The sequence below is a fragment of the Terrapene carolina genome, unplaced genomic scaffold (genome assembly GCF_002925995.2).
Source record: "Terrapene carolina triunguis isolate 2854851 unplaced genomic scaffold, T_m_triunguis-2.0 Scaffold85, whole genome shotgun sequence".
Classification (NCBI taxonomy): domain Eukaryota; kingdom Metazoa; phylum Chordata; order Testudines; family Emydidae; genus Terrapene; species Terrapene triunguis.
Window position 1 is genome coordinate 62,257,953 of NW_020664436.1, and position 21,704 is coordinate 62,279,656.

At 40.1% G+C, this 21,704-nt stretch overlaps 1 protein-coding gene across 3 annotated transcripts in view; it reads left to right on the top strand.

Annotated features, from left to right (window-relative positions):
• Positions 1-21,704, top strand: part of MCM9 (minichromosome maintenance 9 homologous recombination repair factor) — a 74,926-nt gene that overhangs the window by 9,820 nt on the left and 43,402 nt on the right. For 2 of the 3 annotated variants that reach the window (XM_024205386.3, XM_024205385.2), the window contains exons 3-7: positions 2,766-3,082; positions 9,484-9,565; positions 11,547-11,747; positions 14,825-14,950; positions 16,417-16,536. In XM_024205386.3, coding sequence (XP_024061154.2) covers positions 2,766-3,082; positions 9,484-9,565; positions 11,547-11,747; positions 14,825-14,950; positions 16,417-16,536 — 846 coding nt within the window. Of the gene's footprint in view, positions 1-2,765; positions 3,083-9,483; positions 9,566-11,546; positions 11,748-14,824; positions 14,951-16,416; positions 16,545-21,704 lie in introns of those variants that run through there. The other variant, XM_024205387.1, reaches the window with a different exon arrangement.

Below are 21,704 nucleotides of genomic sequence, written 5' to 3' on the forward strand. Positions count from 1 at the left end.
CAGAGTGATATCAGGCCTGAGATGCTTATGATAGTTTCCAAGAAGTTATCACTCTGATATAAATATATACTGTACTAAAATCCATCAATTTCTTAATATAAGATTTTGAATGTTGGCTTTATTTCTTTAGTTAATAAAAAAATGCTGAAGCATTTATCAGATGTTAGTAGTATCAGACAGAGTTAATGTTTATTAATTAAAATGTTGTTATATAGACCTATGTCCCTGGATTTTGATGGTATATGTTTACTTAATCTTTCAGTAGTGTCAAGTTAGAAGAATCAGTTATACAATATACAGTATCTGCTGTTTCACCCCACTAAACCTTGTTTCAAAAAGGTATCATCATTATACATACGTACATTCAGGAATATAATATGAATTGTGATTCTGTCTTTCACAATCCTATTTTGTGAGTTCTACTAGCAAAAAATAAAACAATTTGCCACCCATTTTACAATTTATGCAGACTTTATGCAACTATTAATTTTGTGATATAAAAGGGATGCATGACCTCTTCTTTCTTACCAGTTCAAAATCATGAAATGTGATGTAGCTTCCTTTTTCTAAACCAATTTTCTGATTGCATTGGCACACCTCTTTGCTTTATAGTGAGCATCTTTTTTTACTCATAGTGTTATGGGGTTATATAGATGAAGCTACCAAAGAAGTAGTGGAAGCTATAGGAGTCAAATACTTTTTTGATAGACTGTACCTACAGAAAGGCTGATTATTGCTGCAGGAATAAAAAGGATGGGCTACATGGATTAAAGGTTCTTTCAGCCTAATTTCCTAAGGATGCTATCTTCCATTAAATGGGCATAAGGGACTAGAAACTTTTTGATTTGTGGAGTTTCTCATCATTCTTCCAAAGTGGGTCAGTAGGACATTGCCTTCCTCCCGCTATGGAAGGAGCAGGGGGAACAGCCCTGAACACTGTGGAGCATGTAGTCTCTCATTTAACCAAAGAAAAAAATGTTCTTGAATAGGAAAAGGATGTCTAGGAATCCAAAACTGGGTGAAAGCCTCTTTCTCCCTTGGGTGGGGGAGGGGGTGAGAGCAACCTTGTCATATGCACTGGTTAGGGTCAGGTGGGGTGAGAGAAGCTGCACTCAGCTGCACAGATCCCCTCTGCTTTAGGGGGAATTAAAAGATAAACTTGTCTACCTGAAGTTTTGTATTATGCAAATATGAATGCATAAGATTTCCTTTCACTGCAAATCTGTTCATGGATGAGGGAGTTTTTGCTTAATTACAATTAGCCTAAACACCAGTGTGTGCTCAGTAGCAAAGCATTTATGTAAAGCTCAATCTATAATGTTATTACTAATGTACTAAAATCTACTCAAGGACACATGTACACCTCAGGCAAAGAGTTTGGGAAACAAAGTTAAATGAGTGGATTGGAGTCTCTGTATTGCTCAAAATACATTAATTTCCGTCCAAATCTAGTCTCTCTCTCTCTCTCTCTCTCTCTCTGACTCGCTGATGCTCACTCAGACAGTCATGCCACAAAGATGTTCAGTAGCCAACTGAAGTGCTACAGCTTTCTCCCTGGTGTCAGATGTGCTATGCTTTATGAAGGTCATAGAGTTCATGCCTGTTACTGGAAAAAATTATGCCAAAGGCAAAATTATAAGGAAATACTCTCCAGTATCAGAGGGGTAGCCGTGTTAGTCTTGATCTGTAAAAGCAGCAAAGAGTCCTGTGGCACCTTATAGACTAATAGACGTATTGGATCATGAGCTTTCATAGGTGAATACCCACTTCGTCGGATGCATGACTCTTTGCTGCTTTTACATTGCTCTCCAGTGTTCCAAGGGAGCAGGGAGAGGAAATTTTGTCACAGTTACACAGTTATTACTCACTTTACTGTGTAATATTGAAGAAAATAGTAACTTCCTGGGAGGCAGCTATTCGTGTTATCACATATCAAGTATTATAAAGTGCATTTATTTTTGTAAAAGAGTTGTAGGCTGTTGAGGTACATTAATCTTCCTAGCTAAGGGCTTTGTCCTGCATGGTTCTGAATGCCTTATGGCCAATTGAATGGAGGGCTCAGCATTGACTGTTAGGATAGAACTAGAGCAGGGCAAGTACTGCAAAAAATGTACTATGACTATTCACTTGAACTTATAAGTGAACATGCTTCAGTTGTGTTCATAACTCCTTTGTATTTGTTTTCCGTCAACTTTCCTGAAAGTGAGCTTTACTAGTATTGATCCTAGGGGAAAGAATTTTAAGGTCAGATGCTCATAGAATGTGAATTTTAAATTTGCTTATCTTTAGGATTCACACCAGATTATGAGTTATGCTTGTTTAACCAGGGAAACAATACCATATGATTTATATGGCTGATCACAGATAAACAGCTAATTTTATATTTCAAATAGCAAGTCATAGAAGGTGGTAAATGAAAGTCATAGAGTAAATGAAACTCACTAAAAGGTCATCAAATAATTTCAGTTAATAAATTCATTTGAGAAAAATCCATGAACAGGAGAAGGCAAAAACCCTCAAATCAGTCACAAGAAATTACGGCTTAGCTTTTGGTCAGAATAGGATTGTAATGCTGTTATATGTTTTGATATTTGTGACTAGTATGTCAGATTAATGAAATGGCCATGGGTGCTATACACATCTGTCTTTCTCTCCTTTTCCAGTTGAGAAAACATCTTTGTACCATACACTGCTAGTGAAGATACATTTCATGTTTATAAACTTAGACTTGCGGTCTTAATAATGTATGTATTTTCATTTAACAGGTTTGCCTGTTTGCCCTGAGCTAACCAGAGAACGTATCCCTAAAACCAGAGATGTGGGTCACTTTTTGTCTGTTACTGGAACTGTTATTCGTACCAGTCTAGTGAAAGTCCTGGAGTTTGAACGGGATTACATGTGTAACAAGTGCAAGCACGTTTTTGTGGTCAAAGCTGATTTTGAGCAGTACTATGCTTTCTTCCGTCCATCAACCTGCCCTAATGAAGAAGGCTGCAATTCATCTAAATTCACTTGTCTCTCAGGAACATCCTCTGTTCCCACCAGCTGCAGAGACTATCAAGAAATCAAAATTCAGGAACAGGTAAAAAAAAACTAGAGGGAAGAGGAGGAATAAAATAAATTAATCATGTGGAAAAATAAATTACTCTAGTAAAAGTACTATAGCCTTCGTTGCTAGTGTAAGCAAGTGCAACCCCAATAGAGCTATACCTGTTTATGCCAGTGATGAATTGTTCCCTTGTAACTAATAAAAGATTTGTTAACATCTACTGTAAGTGGAAAAGCTGTATAAACCCTTTACAGTTATTTAGAACAATTGCCCGGGTGAGAGGAAAGCTCCAGGATGCCTTTATCCTGCAATTCCAAAACTTCAAGCTAAAGAACTAGAAAAATGAATATCCACTGAAACACCCATACAAGTTTATTCCATTTGCTATATGACTATATTATTTGAAGTCATTTTTATGCATCATAAGAAATACTTACAGCCAATGCATGGATTAAATTAGGGTGTTCATAAATTAAGTACTAAGTGTGTGTAGTCCATCAGTTCGACGATGATGTTTTCATGCTCTCTCTTGTTGTGAATTCTGGAGTGACTCTGAAGTCCAAAAAGCAACAGAGGGTCCTGTGGCACCTTTAAGACTAACAGAAGCATTGGGAGCATAAGCTTTTGTGGGCAAGAAGTGAGGTTCTTGCCCATGGCATCTGAAGAAGTGAGGTTCTTGCCCATGAAAGCTTATGCTCCCAATGCTTCTGTTAGTCTTAAAGGTGCCACAGGACCCTCTGTTGCTTTTTACAGATTCAGACTAACACGGCTACCCCTCTGATATCTGAAGTCCAAAGCGTGACACGCATGCTCGTGAGCAGATCGGGCAGACAAAGTCATTGGTAAGCGTCTTGATAGCTTTAGCAGTAGTATGACGCTTTTCCCTTGCAGCTAACAATTGGTTATTTCTGTCCTCTTCAAAGGCTTGGAAAGCTCTGAGTGTTGTGTGCTGCCAGGCTGATCTATTTAAAGCAGCCTTCTTGAGATCATCCGGTTTTATTGCACCAAAGTGTATGCTCTTCTTGGTGCTGTCCTTGTAGTGCTTTCTGGGGCAGCCTTGATTCCAATGTCCTTGTGCTGATTCTCCATAGAAAATGTTTCTAGGGAATCGATACTCAGGCATCCTAATGATGTGTCCAACCCAACATGTTGGGCTTTTATCAGCATGGCCTCGATGCTTATGGCATTTTACTTTTGTAGAACCTCCAGGTTGGTAATTTTGTCCTTCAGTGGATCCCCATAATAGCACTCAAACACTGCATATGGAAGGCCTCTAGCTGTTTGATATGCCATTTGTATGGTGTCCAGGTCTCACAGCCGTAGAGGAGAGATGAGAGCACAAAAGCATTATAAAGTTTTATTTTTGTTGAGAGGGTTATGTTGTGGGATTTCAGGACTTCATTACGTAACTTTCCTAATGACTGAGAAGCTTTCTGTATCCTGTTCGTGATCTCTTTGTCAAGAGATCCATCATGGGAGATGTTGCTGCCAAGAGAGGTACAACTGTCAACTTGCTTTAGTTGCATTCCACTAATGGATATGCTAGGGGATATGGCACGGAATGGTGAAGATGATTGGTGCAACACCACATTTTTCTCCAGGTTAATTGTGAGGCCAAACAATTTTGATGCTTCAGCAAAGCAATCTATGATGCACTGGAGATTTCCCCCTGTGTGTGCTAGGAGGGCACAATCATCTACAAAGAGTGCTTCTCTTATTAGTAGTTCTGTTACTTTTGTTTTTGCTTTAAGCCTTGTAAGATTGAAGACTGAGCTGTTATGTCTGTATCTGATGTATATGCCTCTGTTGAGCCCATCTGTAGCATGGTTGAGAACTTGGGTGAAGAAGAGGTTGAACAATACAAGGGCAAGGATACAGCCTTGTTTGACTCCATATGTAATGGGAAAGGAGTCAGTGAGATCTCCATTAAAAAGTACCTGACCTTGCATCCCCTCAGGAAATAAACGAATGATCTTTACCTGTTTTGGTGGGCAACCAAGTTTGCTGAGGATAATCCATAATCCTTCTCTATTGACAGTATCAAATGCTTTTGTCAGATTGATGAAAACACTGAGCAGATTCATGTTTTGTTCAATACATTTTTCTTGTGTTTGCCTGATACTGAAAATCATGTCTATGGTGCTATGACCAGGTCTGAATCTGCACTGAGTCTCAGGTAGTTTGGCTTCTGAGACAGATGAAATCAGTTGGTTCAGGAGGACACGAGCAAAGATTTTTCCAGCAACAGATAGGAGAGAGCTCCCATGGTAGTTATCACAGACCACTTTGCTGCCTTTATTTTTAAATAAAGGAATAATTGTGGCATCTTTGAAGTCTTGTGGCATTTCTTCACTGTCCCAGATGTCAGTAAGGATCTTCTGGAGTGTTGTTACCACTTTGGACCCGCAGATTTATATATTTCTGCTGGTATTCCATCTCTGCCCGAGGACTTTCCTGAGCTCATCAAACTGATGGCCTTTTCTATTTCTTCAAGTGAGGGTGGTGAGTCAAGGTGGTGCTGAATAGGCTTTTGAAGTATCAGATTAATAGCACTTGTTTCAGTTGAGGATGGTCTGTTCAGTAGCCGGCTGAAATGTTCAGCCAATCTCTGTTCCATGCCATGTTTGTCTTTGATGACTGTCCTGCCATCAGCCATCATGAGCGAACCTGTGCCCACCTTTGAACGTCCATGGGATAGCTTCAAGGAATCAAAGAACGTCTTTGTTTCATTTGTTTCTGCATATATTTGAGTGTCTTCTGCTACCTTCTCCCACCATTTATCTTGTATCAAGCGTAGTTGTCTTTGTGCCTTGCTTTGCAAGTGTTTAAATCTGTCTCTCTTTGAGGAGGACTGAATATCATTTTGCCAGATTTGGAAAGCCTAATTTTTTTCTTTCAAGACTACTGTGATTTCCTCATCATTTTCATCAAACCAGTCATGGTAAGCCCTTTTCTTTCATCCAAGGACGTCAGTTGCAGGTTTTTGTACTGTCTCTCTATGAGACAGGGTTATCACCAAAGTTGGTTTCTAGTGAACTTTGTAACTTGTCTCGATAGGTTGCATAATTTAGTTTAACAAAATCAGGGGACGTATTGATTGTTTTGGGGCATTTCAGGCATGTGGGTACAATATTCAGTATAGATTCAGTATTGACCTAATCATTCTATGATCCATCCAACATTCTGCTCCATGCATGGCTCTGGTGATCCTGACGTCCCTTATGTCACATTGTTGGACAATGATGGGCTCTGTTAGATGCCATTGTTTGGATCTGGGGTGCATCCATGTAGTTTTATATTTGTCTGCCTGTCTGAAGATGGTATTTGTAATTGTCAGGCTATGTTCTGCACACTTGCTTAGGAGTAGGAGACCATTTTAGTTCATTTTTCCAAATCCATTTTCCACAATGACATCTTGCCAGTAGTTGTCATCATTACCTACTCTTACATTGAAATCCCCTAGGATGATTAGCTTGTCACTTTGTGGTGTTGACTTGATGAGAGAGTCAAGATCAGAGTAGAACCATTCCTTAGCATCATCAGGGCTTGTTAAGGTGGGCGCATATGCGCTGATGATGGTAGCAAATTGTGATTTATTTAGTGGTAACCGGAGTTTCATGAGTCTTTCGTTAATGCCTATTGGAAAGTCTTCAAGACATTGCAATAGTTTGGTCTTACTGGCAATTCCCACTCCATGGATTCTATCTTTGTGTGGTTCTTTTCCCTTCCAAAAGAAGGTGTAACCCCCAGCCGGTTCTGTAGTAATGCCCTCGTCTGCCAATCTAATTTCACGGAGCACTGCGATATCAATGTCATACCAGGCTAGCTCTTTGGAAAGGAGAGCTGTTCTCCTTTCAAACTGAGAGGTATCGTCTTTGTCTGTCACAGTCCTGATGTTCCAAGCAGCAATCTTTAGTGCTTTTTTAGTTATCTTTGGTTTTCGACTGCATTGGGGAAAATCTGCCAGCTGTGGTAAACTGGCCGGATTTAATTTGGGCAGGCAAATATTGAGGCACCTTTTCTATCCCCTTCTCTTACAAAGGGAGAGCAGTGCAATCCTAAAAAGGGCTGCTCTGTCACCTGGGCTGTTGCCAAGCTCCCCTGCTGCCCTTGGGTCAGGGATGGGCGACCAATGTCCCAGGCCGCCTGCATGCAGGCTTGTGGCTACGACTACCCAGTAATCATCTTAGCCTGTCACTTTGCCACTCCCCCGTCATCACAGGACTTTTGAAGAGAGATGTGCATGAATGATGTGTGCGTGAAGTTGATTAAAATGGGAGAGTGATTGCACTGGGACAATCCCATTCTCTTGGCTGCTGAAGCTTGGCCCAGTGGCACAAAGACTGTTACAACTGGAGGCTTCTTTAGCTGCAGTGGATAGCCATGACTTCTGTAGTGCCCCATCATGCCTTTCACCTTCCACAATATGTTGCTGCGTACTACAGTACTAAGTATATGTTGTCTATCTAAGGGCTTTGCTACACAAGGAGTTATTTCAGAATAGTTAATCCCCATTAACTCTTCTTGATTAACTCAATGTGTGTACCCTCTTATTCTGAATGAGAATACCTTATTCCAAATTAGTTTAATTCACATGGAGTTAATCTGAAATAGTTAATATACTTTAAATTCCTACCCTACCCTATAGTGGATTAATTTCCCTGTGTCAATAAACTCTAAACCAACTGTACATTTGTTTTATATGTGATCGTGATACTTGAGATGGCTCCCATGGAACCAATTTAGCCCAGTTATGGAAAATGCCGTCTCTATGGGTGCTGCTGCTCCAAGAGGAAATCTGCAAATATCTACCCCTGCCAGTCTGCAGTCACCTACACAAATGGTCACTGAACATTTTGTTGCCCAAGGCAACATGAGGTCATTTGTATGATAGTCAGCCCTGAGGGAGTGCCCGTGATTGTTGCTTAACTGGGGAAGTTATAACAAAAACTCAGTATAATGGGGACATACTTGGTCAGTGCCAAGTGGTTAAGAGGTGCTTAACCAAGTGAAAAATAGGTGAAAAATTCTAAGTTCTACAAAATTTAAAAAAAATAAATAAATTGTAGTTAATATTTCTATTGTATTTTTGTTGAGTACAGTAACGTATTCAGACTTCTTTTAAGCGGCCTCTTCTCTTAATTGGGATGATATGATGTCCAATTTAAGAGGGCTCTGAGATGTGTGTATGTATACATCATATATACAAAAATAGAACTGTGTGGAGTGAGAAATGAAAAATATTTTAACAAATTAAGGATAACCAATGACTGAAGAAGATAAAAGATTTCTGATAGCATGTTCCCTATGTTGCATATTCTCTTTATGCTTATTCCAGATTTTTAGTTTTTATTAGAACTTCAATTTTTTTTTTTACTGTGTCGCAAATATCTGCACTGTGGGACAGTTTCATCAGTAGTATGAACCTATTAACAGTAATGGAGTTACGTCATGGATTAATTTGACTCTGTATACGATCTGTCCTGTTCAGTGCTGCCAGTAACTAATGTATCTGCCACCAATACGGACAGAAATGTGAGTTGCCTGTAGAAATCAAGTAATAGACAAAAATGCAGAAACAATTTCTAGGCACTAGAGAATAAATTAACCTAAAATTCTAATATGGATGAGTATTTGCTACAAAAGAAGAAGGTACTTCAGATTACTATCATGTCTGCAGAGTACAATTTAACAATTACGGCAGGTTTTTGTTAGTAACTAGAAAAAAAGTGCTTTAGATGGAAATCGCCTGTGACAAGATTGCATAGACTTTGCCTTGGAGGAAAAGAAATACAACAATTACTGATGTACTTGTCAATACGTATTCTCCTGGTTGTGTTTGATTCGTTTTTCCCCTGCTGTTGGTTTAGTCTTTGGGATTTAAGTGTAAGCTTCTTTCCATCCCTGTCAAATCTTGATTAAATACCTGTAGTGCAGTGGCATCTTCCAATATGTACAGTTAAGAGGAACTGTTTAATTTTGAAGCAGGCATCAGTGCCTACAGTAAACTTTGTTTATTGAAATCATGCTTAAAGTAATTCACAGTTAATAACAAAAAAAGTTCATTTTTTTACAGTTACCTTATTTTTGTAAAGCTTTATCCAACAAGACATTGAAGTTGCTCAACATCTCCCAGAATACGGCCCCTAGAGATATTTTAAGGTCCAGTTCTGTTTCCCTTGATGTCAGTGGCAAGATTCCCCTGACTTAATGAGAGCAGCTGCATGCTCATTGTATGAGTTCTGTGAGAGAAATTAAGGAGAGCTACTCCTTTGCAGGGAAAGAAAGATAGGTCTTTGGTGTGCAGAATAATGGTTCTGTTGCAAACCACACTGGCATGGTTTGGCCAGTTTGTAAACCAGAGCAACAGCATGTGGTTGTTGGATGGCACCTGCTTGTAATGAATGCATACTCTTTTTCTTGCTGTCTACTAGGTTCAAAGGCTATCTGTCGGAAGCATCCCTCGTTCTATGGTAGTTGTCCTAGAAGATGACTTAGTGGACAGTTGCAAGTCAGGTGAGGGCAATGGAGTGTTCCCATGTAAAGTTATATATAGTTTCAGTTACACACCTTTGTACCTTGAGTGTTTTCAAGTTTATATTTCATTTGAAAGAAGGCATCTCCAATAATGCTGTCAGTTTTAAGGGCTTGTCTGATGGGAAACGCTTATGTGTCACTTTGTTATTGTGCTAACTCAGTGTGTTAACATGGCAAATTAATTCTGTTGCAGAAAAGACCATCCCCTTATGTGACATCATAACATTTTGACAGAAAAACATTGCTATGAAATATTTCATGGGCTCCAGAAGTTATTTTGAGACCTGTGAATGTCAGGATACTGAATCTCCATTACTAAACTGGTACAGCCCCAAAGACCTTGAGACTGGTGACAGTACTAACAGTTTAGTGTCCCTTTGGTGGTTTGGGAAACCATGTATCATAGCTTCCTGTCGAAGAAGGATTGCAGGTAGAAACATCAGCTTAGTGTGCAGTGACTGTCAAAAAAGCAAACAAACCATTAGAATGTACGAAGAATGGGATAGAAAATAATATTCAGAATGTTATAAGTCCATTTTATAAATGGATAGTACCCCCTCCCCAGCAATACCGTGTTCACTACTGATCACCGACTCTCAAAATGATACAGAGGTCAAGGTTTACCTAAGCAGCACTGGGCGCTGTTGTAGAAAGGAAACAAGACTAGATGGTATAATCCAATATAGCAGCTTCTATGTAATTGGCCAAGACTGATCCAATATAGCAGCAAATAAGAATGACGTGGGGAAAGGGAGAGCGCACAGAGCCCCTGGTGTGGGAGAATGGGGGATCCTGGAATGAGGACAAAACACAGACTCCCTGGGATATAGGGAATAGGGCACAATGGTATGGGGGGAGAGGGACATGAGGAACACACGAGTCCCTTGGCATGTGGTGGATAGGAAATGGGAGGCACACAGAAACTCTGGCGGGGGGAAGAATGGAGGACCCTGATATGGAGGGGAGGCACACAATGTGGCATGGGGGAGAGAATGGAGGACAATGGTATGGGAAAAGGAATGCACACACATTGCTGCTGGCATGGAGTAGGGGGTTGGAGGAAGTCCCTGAAATAGAGAGGGATGTGGGAGGGTGGCACACCTGGAGCTTATGTGGGGGAATGGAGGGAATGCATGGAGCCCCTGATGTGTCCAATGCATTCAACCTACAGAAACAGCAAAGTGTTGTATAGAGTTATGGCAACTTCTTAACAAAACAAATAGCATAATGCACAGAGTTCCACTTGTGATTTAGATGTCTGTATCAAAACAAAAGAGCAAGTGGAAGTTTTAGTATTTACAACAATAGAGATTTTTGACTAATTGTATCTGCAAATCAAAAGGCATGACAAGAATACAAAAAAAAATAGATATGGAATTATTTAGTAAAACTATCAGATGGTCCAGTTTTAGGTTTAATAAGCCCCAGTGAAAAGTTTCTATGAAATATTGCAGCGTTTTTATGAATGCATGAAACCTGAAAGTGAAATTGACTATAAATAAACCTTAGACTCTAAGTAGTCTTATTTTCACTGACTGAAGCAATAGAGATGAAACAAGTAAATAAAGAGCATTATAGTAAAAGTAAATAATATACTTTTTAGATATCACTGTTGCTTGTTAAATAGTTAAGGAATTTTTAAAGTAAGTTTTTGAACCTGATAGTTTTTCTTTATAACTCTTAAGACAGGTTATATTCATTTCTTTTGTTTGTTTTGGATTCACAATTTAAAAAAAAAAGATTACAAAATATTAGTCCCAGCTTTTATTCATAGATATAAAAAAGGCTACATGATGTTGCCTATTTTAGAGATGCAGTAATTAGAGTAAATTCTTTTTTCAAGCAATATCTGCTCTACAAAGGCCTAAACTGCCCTATTATGTTTAATTTAGCTGTTAATTTATGTATCTGCATATACTGAGCAGGATGTTACGGTGACTAATTTTGTCCTTACTCACAGGTGATGACATCACAGTGTATGGAGTGGTAATGCAGAGATGGAAACCCTTCCACCAGGATGTGCGCTGTGACCTAGAGATTGTTTTGAAAGCCAATTACATTCAAGTGAACAATGAACAACTGACAGGGGTTATAGTTGATGAGGAGGTTCAGAAGGAATTTGAAGACTTCTGGGAAAAACATAAGCGTGATCCCTTAGCAGGTTTGTAGATGAAAGTGAAAACAGGAACGACGCTTGGATTTTTGCTGGAGACAACACTGAAAATTATATTATTTACAACGTTTTTCCTTCATTCCTTCATCCCACACTCCTCCTTCGAAGCTATTGGCCCAGTTGTAGTGCACCTTCAGATCCCATTCACTTCAGGGGTGTTGTGCACTCAGCTCTCCTGCTGCTCAGGCCATGTCTCAGTCTGTCAGAGCTTGTCTCAGGCAAACAGGACAAACCTCCAAGAACTTCATTTTAAAACTGTGTATAGCATTTGTTTGTGTGCTTGTTTGTCTTGTCATGGCAGTTTAAGGACTAATTTCTTGCTACACAAAATTTCCAACAAAGGAATATAAAATTCTTACTTGAAACTAACTTAAAAAATAGGACACACTGTACTTTCATGATTTTTCTTTTGAGCCTTATGCAACTGTAGTTGCCAAAATGTTTTATATAGCACTTAACAGGGAGTGAGCCTGAGTCAGAAATGGTAAGAATATTAGAAAAAACACAATGCTGTTATGTGCAACAAGACAAAAAACACAATAGGTCAGTTGCAGCACTGTGAAGCGATCGTTTGGGTCAGATCTGGTTTGGTCAGCATTGCTCTGTTGACTATGCTAATAGCTTAAAAATATGGCTCTGTGTCTCTGTACCTAATACTTCTGTGAATCAAGATTTATTTATGTATTTATAACAAGTCACACACCTGCGTAATGTTAAAACCAATCTGTTTCTATAACACGTTTACATATTAAAAACACCTTTAATACTTAAACTACAGTTCTTTATACAAGGTCTGTCCTGCTGGCATCTTCATAAGAGAAGCAAGATATAACTAGTCTTTGAGGGAAAACTTCATAGTCAAATAAATAAGCACACCAGGTGGCAAACACATTAGGCAATCGTGTGCTGTCTTCTTCATGGCCACATACACATTACCTCACAGGAATGCGAACTCTTTCATAAAATGTTATTTTTTTCTCCCTAGTATTGTGGAGTGGTTTTTGGTTGTTCATTTTTGTTTTAAATTTGAGCAGCTATGGTTAACTGATGATCTGTATTGTATAAACTCTAACCAGCTACCAGATGTTTTATATGTTCTTCGTTTACACAGAGAGCCTGGTTTGCCATTGTGTTACAGTAACTCCTCACTTAAAGTCGTCCCGAATATTGTTTCGTTGTTATGTTGCTGATCAGTTAGGGAACATGCTCGTTTAAAGTTGTGTAATGCTCCCTTCTAACGTTGTTTGGCAGCCGCCTGCTTTGTCTACTGCTTGCAGGAAGAGCAGCCCATTGCAGCTAGCTGGTGGGGGCTTGGAACCAGGGTGGACCGGCAGCCCCCTGTCAGCTCCCCCTATCAGCTCCCCGCTCCCCTAAGCTCCCTGTGCAGCAGCTGCCTGCAGTTCAGCTGTGTCCCTCCCCCCACTGCCATATGCTGCTCCTGCCCTCTGCCTTGGAGCTGCTTCCCGAGACTCCTGCTTGCTGTGTGGTGGGCAGGGAAGGAAGAGGGGGGCTAATGTCAGGGTGTCCCCCTCCCCCCTGCTCCTGCACCCCGCTTAGCCCATCTTCCATAGAGCAGTGGGGACAGACCAGGACTCAGGATGGAGGGAGCTTGCAGCAGCTGCCTATCAGCAAGCTGATCTAATTAACAAGGCAGTGTATTTAAGGGAAATGCGCATATCTCCCTCCATTCCTGCTGCCTTGTGTAGAGAGAGAGTTAACCCTTGAGGGCTCAGCCAATTGCTAGTTCATCATTTAGCAGAAAGGGAAATATCCCACCCTCTGACTCCTCCACCTCAACCAAGCTTCACAATCATCATCACTGTGTACCGGTATTAAATATTAAATTGTTTGTTTAAAACTTATACTGTGTGTGTGAGTGTGTGTGTGTGTGTGTGTGTGTGTGTGTATTATATATATATATATATATATAAAATATAGTCTTTTGTCTGGTGAAAAAAAATTTCCCTGGAACCTAACCCCCTCATTTACATTAATTCTTATGGGGAAATTGGATTCGCTTAACATCGTTTCGCTTAAAGTAACATTTTTCAGGAACATAACTACAACGTTAAGTGAGGAGTTACGGTACTTTGGATTTACATTGGGGTTATGCTGGCATAAAACTGGAGTAATGCAGTGGTGAATCATGCCCTGCATCTTAACCATGCTGCACAACCCATAGGTATAGCACATCACATCTTACCCAAAGAAGGCCCCACCCTAGCCTTAATATGCTTACCTTCTACCTTTGTAATGGTAAATCCATTAATCTAACACACCATGTCTTCACACACTTACTTCCACGTATAAAACATCCATTTTAGGGATTCACAGCACTTCCTTTTTTTTAAGGTTGGTTGCTCAGCTCTGTGTGCTAACAGTGAAGGGTAATATATAGTCCCAGAATCCTGATCTCTGATGTGCTGCTAGTGTCAGTGCTTCAGAGGGCAGAATTAATTGTATTACATCTCTCTTCACTGCCAGCAAAATCAGCTGAACAGATTGGAACATTTCAGTTCTTGAGAGATTATATGGACGGTGAGGGAGAGACTGCATAGAAAAGGGTGAGGAGATAGGGAGATTCAGTAAAATAAAAATAGAGGAGAGAGATGAGCCAATTTTCTGCATCATGTACAGTACAATATATCTTGGCATTAAACATTGTGGTTTTTTTAAGTCAGTGGAGCTATGCCAAATTACACCAGCTGTGTATCTAGCTCTCTGGTTCCTATCTGCACACAATGTACTAGCATTCAAGAGGATAAACTGAGGGGCTATAAGAACTTGGCCTCTGTGGTTTCATCTGTGAACTAAAGTATTCAGTCTCAGGACTTCGTACTGGTGCCCAGCACCCAAGTATCCGAGTGCCTTCCACCTTAAACTGGCATAGCAAGGTCCTTATATTGATTTACATCAACTGAGGATCTGTTCTGATGGCGTTTAGTCTTTAAAGTGAAGGATGGGTCTAACAGCTGCTTTGGGGGTTTGCCTGAGGAGAGTGTGTTAACCTACATCAGATTTGACTTTAAAACAGTGCTTAATGCTGCTTTTCACTTCTTTTCTAGGGAGGAATGAAATTTTGGCTAGCTTGTGTCCCCAGGTTTTTGGATTGTATCTGGTGAAGTTGGCTGTAGCCATGGTGCTTGCTGGGGGTGTACAAAGGGCTGATGCTGCAGGAACTCGAGTGAGAGGTTAGTATTCTTGTTTCTAATAGTACATTTCTTCCCTCCATACATACAAACATTCAAAATGAATATTAGAGCAAATAAAGCTGCAGAAACATAATCGTTCTGAGTGAGAATGTTGTTTAATCAGCACTTGGATTTCCTATTTTTAGTTTTACTTTTTTATTTCGTTTTTCCAAAATAACTTGAATGATAGAAACCAGTTTTCAATGCCCCATTGAATAAAGTATTAAAAGCAATTGTTTTAGGAAAACAGAGGCTCAGATAAAAAGTAGTTTTATAAATGACATTTTAAAATGATTTTGTAGTAGCACATCCCTAATGGTATTTGGCGTCAGAGTGGAATATTAATATTTCCGTAGTGTGAATCTCTATCCTGCGTTGAAGGGAAAAAAATAAGATTCACTCCACTTCCTAATGCCAGATTTTTCCATCTGTGATTGTCAGCATGTTTCTCTTAAAACTGTTACTGTAAGCTATTTGCCTGCTGAGTCTCCTTCTGTTGTTATTAGATGGCAAATGTGCCAGGTGGTATGTAGGTCAGAGACTATGTAGTCTAAAATAATGTGTGTATATACAAGTATGGAATATATGTTTTTTAAAAATGCTATAGCAGCCAAATCAAGTCATATAGATCCTTAAAGTGAAGTCATTTTGTTTATATATTTAAATCATTTTAGAACTCTTTGATGAGGTACTTAATAACCAAAATATTTACTTTTGTAATTGCTTTGTATTTGGAAATTACTAAACTTCATGATTATTCGACTTATAACAAAATATTTTCAATTATTATCTAATAAGAAAAAAGGCTGACTTTATTGCTTATTTGTACAATAATTAAAGTACACCTCTACCCCGATATAACGCGACTCGATATAACACGAATTTGGATGTAACGCGGTAAAGCAGTGCTCCGGGGGCGGCGGGGCTGCGCACTCCGGCGGATCAAAGCAAGTTCAATATAACGCGGTTTCACCTATAACGTGGTAAGATTTTTTGGCTCCCGAGGACAGCGTTATATCGAGGTAGAGGTGTAGTTAAATATTGGGATCATAACTAAGCAGTGGTTCCGATTCCCTTCATTACTCAAGGTGGGAGTGAAAAATTTACCATAGCTGGCATCTGCAAAACAAGTCTATTAAAATATGAAAACTAGTAACTGGATGACCCTATCAGGCTGGCTATGTGATTATTTTAAAGAATCTTTTATGATGAGAATTGAGTTTGAACGCTGCAATATGATTAGGTACTACTTTTGAATTATACAGTTTTATCACGTCTGAGTGATGTTAGATATGACATTACACCTGAATTATTTATTGTATCATATGTTAAGAGGTAAATTTTATATGAAGAATTACATTTATTATTTTAGTTAAAAACTTCTCTGTCTTGTCTGTCTTTATAAATGTAGTAGTCAGAATGCCACCCAGGCAATCTCAAGCTCTGTGTATTTATTTTTTCCAAAGGTGAATCACATCTTCTGTTGGTTGGAGATCCTGGCACAGGGAAATCTCAGTTTCTCAAATATGCGGTAAAGATTACACCACGATCTGTGCTTACTGCAGGAATTGGATCTACAAGTGCAGGTATCTGATGTTCCAGGCTGGCCAAGCAGGGTGTGCTCTTAATTTTTATTACACTTTATCTGGGATTCTGCATCTAAGCAGAGAGGGGTTTTATGTGTGAGAAGTGATATAAGCTACTCTTGATTGTATTAATATAGTCTCTAGACTGGGAATACATCAGCCCTGTAGCCATTTCTCCTGTGGTGGGGACAAACTTGCTTCACCCCGGCCCCTCTAGTGGGATGGTGTGGTAGGATCTCTGTCAGGGGATCCTCATGGAGCCTCCCCCAAAGGATCATCCTACTGTTGTTGCTTTTTGGTTGTTGTTGTTTTTCCCCCTGCAGAAAATTGTTTGGGCCTATATTTTTTCTTTTTCTGGCTTTTTCGATTCCTCCAGAATGAGTACACACTGTGTGGCTGTTACATGCAGAAGGATCATTCTCTTTCTGCTTAACAGAGACTCCTTTTTCTCTTCCTCTCCATGTTTTGGGTGGATGGCAGGTTGAGAGTCAGTTCCCTGCTGTAAGGCACTGCCTTGTGCTGCTGAAGCCTTATCTCGACTCTGGCCCATAAAGAAACATCTGAAGAGCAAGTTTTTTTCCCCTTAGTATGCCCCAGATGTACCAAATGCCAGGGGTTGTTAAGAACTCTTCCTGAGGGACAGTACAAAGCCTCAAGTCCTTCTCCCACCCTTGCAAATTACTCAGTTTGAACAAAGTGCTGTACAATCAATATATGCAGGAATCTGTATATACCTCAGGAGTAAAGGACAAAGGATTTCAACTAGTGCGTTTAATAGAAATGTGTTTCTCGGATAGTGTTGCTCTTCTTCCATTTCTACGACTGGGAAACAGCACTGTGTTTAAATGGGAAGAACAAAAGAATATCTTTTCCTAGTCCCTTAGCCCTGTCCATCATGTGTGTACGACCTACGTACAGAGGATTTGTCATTAAATACTATTACTCCTGACTTTAAAATCAAAATGTTTGCAAGCCTGTCTGCAGAGGAGCCACAAGCATGTTCATGCTCAGGATCACCTTGAATACATCCATCAATATTAAGAACAGAACAAGCTGTACTTTGGGCTCGTTCATGTTTCCTCAGGGGATTGGTGTCTCACAGATAGTGACCTGGACTAAAAACCTTGCAATAATTCTTACATTATTGCACCCACCTTCGGTAGTAATGATTAAGGCTGCGATTTAGTCACGGAGGTCACAGAATCCATGACTTCCAAAGACCTCTGTGACTTCAGCCAGCACCAGCTGGGAGCTGCAGGGTCCCCGCCAGGCAGACCCCCCACAGCTCCCGGCCTCCGCAGGTGGCAGGGGGGACCCCTGGAGCTCCGGGCGCAAGGGAACCCCTGAAGCTCAGAGCTGCCAGTGGAGGGGGACCCTGGAGCTCCCAGCCCTCAGAGGTGGTGGGGGCCCCTGGAGCTCCCAGCCCGCCCGCAGCTGCCCAGGCTCCCCATTTTGCAATGGATATTTTTAGTAAAAGTCAGGGACAGGTCACGGGCTTCTGTGAATTTTTTTCTGTGACTTTTACTAAAAATATCTGTGACAAAATCTTAGCCTTAGTAATGATCTCCCTAAGCCAGCCAAGTTCTTGTACCTCTGCTTTGCCTTGATCTTCCAGAGCTCTCACTTTCATTTCCTGCTCCACATGAGATGGCTTCCCAAAGGGTACTGAACACATGATCACCAAGGATGGCTGGAGCTGGGAGTCACTGTAGCATAAATGGGGACATCACACTTGTGATGCAACACAACAAGCTGTCCTAGTGTGTAGCGATAGAGCTCTCTGTGGGTTTCCAGCTCATTCCTTGCAGGGGGGGGGGGTCTCCAAAATCCTAAAATTGCCTTTGGCTCTACATCAGTGAGGCTTTTAAAAAGAAAGGAAACCCCATGCCCCCCAAATTCCACTGCAGGTACATCACTTTTCCAACTTTAAACTCTTATGGTAAGGCCCATTACCATAAGAGATAATCAGGCTCACATCTGGCTGACTGTGCAAATTACATCTACATTCACTTCAAAATCCCTTTACACTGCCAGTGTGGTGTAAAGGCTCCTTAGTGTAATTGACAATAAGACTCTTGTAACACTGCTGAATAATAGAATTACTGAATGAAGTTCCTTCAAACTTTCTTTGGATCTTAGAAGCAATTTACTTAGAAAAATATTATCCCAAAAGCAATTTATTTAAAAAAAACCACACATTTATTGAGCTGTCCAAGTGTAACTTCCAAATGGAGTGTATGAGGTAAAACTTGGTTTTGCTTTTGGAATTTTATGTTCAAATAGCTCAACTGATTTTGCTGGAACTTGTCAGGAAAAAAATCACCTTTGTAATAAGATCAAGCATTAAAAATGCTGTTCCTAAAGGACATGTCTGAGAGACGTGTACGGTTAAACTGAGGGAGTATAAAATTGAAATTGGTACTTTCCTTAACCATAATATATGATATGATAATTAAGCAATGTGCAGCCAGTATTTTAAAAATGGGTCTCCTCAAAAAAACTTGCCCTCTGCCTTGGGTAAACCCTGGGTATTAGAGAGAAAGGGGGGTAAAATGGGGATTCTATTAATTTAAATACAATGCAGATGCTTTCCAGAAGGCAAAGAGAAAGTATTGGAAGAGTGCTTCCTGAATCAGAAAGAGGGGCATGCACCTTTTGCTTTCTCTTGATTAATGGTGAATTCTACAGCGGGCTAAGCAAAATAAGGAAAGATGTTTGCTAAGTGGCTCCTTGGAGAAGGGGCCTCATCTATGTTTTTCTGGCAGCATATCTATTAAGATATTTAGTGGGCTAACAATGATGTGAAGTCAAGCATGTCATTGAGACCTTGATCTTTAGCCTTCAGTTTGACTGGCTGAGGACTTGGAATGAGTACTTTTTTTGGCCACAGTGTTTTCTTTTTTTAAGTTCATTGTTTTTAGACTATTTATACTTTTCTCCCTAAAACATTGACTTTATGAACTAATTTTTTATGCAGCCACTCAAACAGATGCTCAGAATGATAACGTTTTGAGAGTTATTAAATCATGTTGCTTTCCTTGATAATTATTTTACATGTTTTAGATTATCCAGTTCCTGTTTTGTATGAAGAAATAATTTCTAATTTGCAGTTTTTTTCCCAAGGTAGAAAGACCTAATCCATGAATCCTATATTAAAAAGTAGTTGGTCACAATATCAAAAATGTGAGTCTCAATAAAAATTTATCAATTGCTGACTGTTCATTGTAGGATTGAGAAATACTGCAGGGCAGTTACATAGGTAGCTAAAGGGTTTTCTATATGGTTACCACCTATTATTGTAATATTCAAGAGCTGCCCGAGAAAATGGTGAGCTTGCTACTGGAGCAGTCAGTCTTCAGCTCTTTTCCACTCTCTGGGAGAGGATGCTTTGTTTTGGATATCCATGCATTTTGTTTGTTTGTGGTCTCTTCTTCCACCTTTAATCTGCGGGTTGTGGGAAAACATGGTCATAGAATTGGTCTGACTTCTTCTGGAAACTCGTTCAACAGCTGTTGCCCCATGTGTCAGAATGATAGGTCCCCAGACTCTCTCATGCTTTATGCAAAAAGAACAGGAGTACTTGTGGCACCTTAGAGACTAACAAATTTATTTGCTACTCTGAAACCTGTCATCATGCTTTATGGGATTTTGAGGTGTGTTGTTCTAGAGAAGAGTGTTGTCTGAGTGGGTCATGAATGCAGATGTGGTAGCTAATGTAATTGGTCTTGATCTATTGATGACCTTGAAGATCAGGATTAAGGTCTTGAATTATTAATGGAAGTGGACTAGGTTGGATTACAACAGCCTGTCACAATGGGGGTGTGAGTAACCATATTACATATGATTTGGGGCCTCTACCTTCCTGCCACCTTCAGACTCAGATACAGTGAGTTGTAGTAATTCAGTTCGGAGATGACAAATGTATGGCTCACTGTGACTATATCCTTACTTAGGAGAGAGGGACAAAGCTTCCTAGCAAACAGGAAGGTGAAAGAAGGCATTTTACATCAGTAATGCTACCTTGTCTTCTAAGACAACTCCTCTTAATACAAGAATCTCTATCCGGGATATGACATCGTTGTAATGGGGATTTGCTTCATCTGGGAAAGGAAATGCACAGCAAGGTGTCATCGGTTTATTTTTGACAAAGGTCCCATGTAGATATTGAGAAGGGAGGGGATGTAGAATAGATCCCTCTGGGAATCCACAGATGAGCGGTAGTGGTGGGAAGAGCAGCTCATCCCCTTATCACTCTTTTGGTCCTGACATTGTAGTGCTGCATTGTCTACTCAAGCTATGTCATGTACAGGCAGTCCTCAGACTTACGACACAACTGGTTCCTGAAAATTGCGTCGTAAGTCGAAATGTTGTAACTCGGAACCACAATCCACTCCATTGCGCGACCAAGTGTCGTAAAGTCTAAACCAACTGTTGTAAGTCGAATCAGGGTGTCAATTCAGAAACGTCGTAAGTCGAACATCATAAAGTCGAAGACTGCCTGTATCAAGTTAGCTGTAATGAAAGTTTCAGAGAGGTCAGGTAGTATGAGCACAGAGAGAGCCTCTATCCATTGCCACATTGTTTAGTGCCACTAAGGATGTCTCTGCACTGTGCCTTGGCCTTGAAAATCAGTTGTGAAGAATCCACGATGTTGGCAAGTGCTATGTGATGTTGGAGTTTGGGTTCTGAATGATTTTGCCTCAGAGTGTGAGATTGGAGGGGTGACCTGTGTCACATGTTTGTGTCTGGATGATCAGGCAGTCTATTGTATTGTTCAGGAAGAAAGGAAAAGTTACTTCTCTGAAGGAGATTTTGAGAAGCTGTTAGTAGTAGACATAATTTCTCTTCTCTTTCACTGTACATGAATTTGTTTTGCATATGGTGTTCCACTATTCGTAATGGATAGTAGTATGTAATGGGGCCAAATTCTGTCAGGGCAGCGGGGTGATTAATGCCATCCAGTCCGTCTTCAAGTGTACGGCCTCAGTGAGTTCCTCCTAAATACAGTTGATCTTTTCTGTAAGTTAGGATAGGAGCTTTTCAGAGCACTCCGTGCTTGGGTCCAGTCTCTGGCTGATGCAATCTGGGATGATTAGCTAGGCGAAATAGTTCTGCTGTCACTATATGGTAGCTGTGATGGTGGTAGATCCAATTATTTAGTTTGTTTA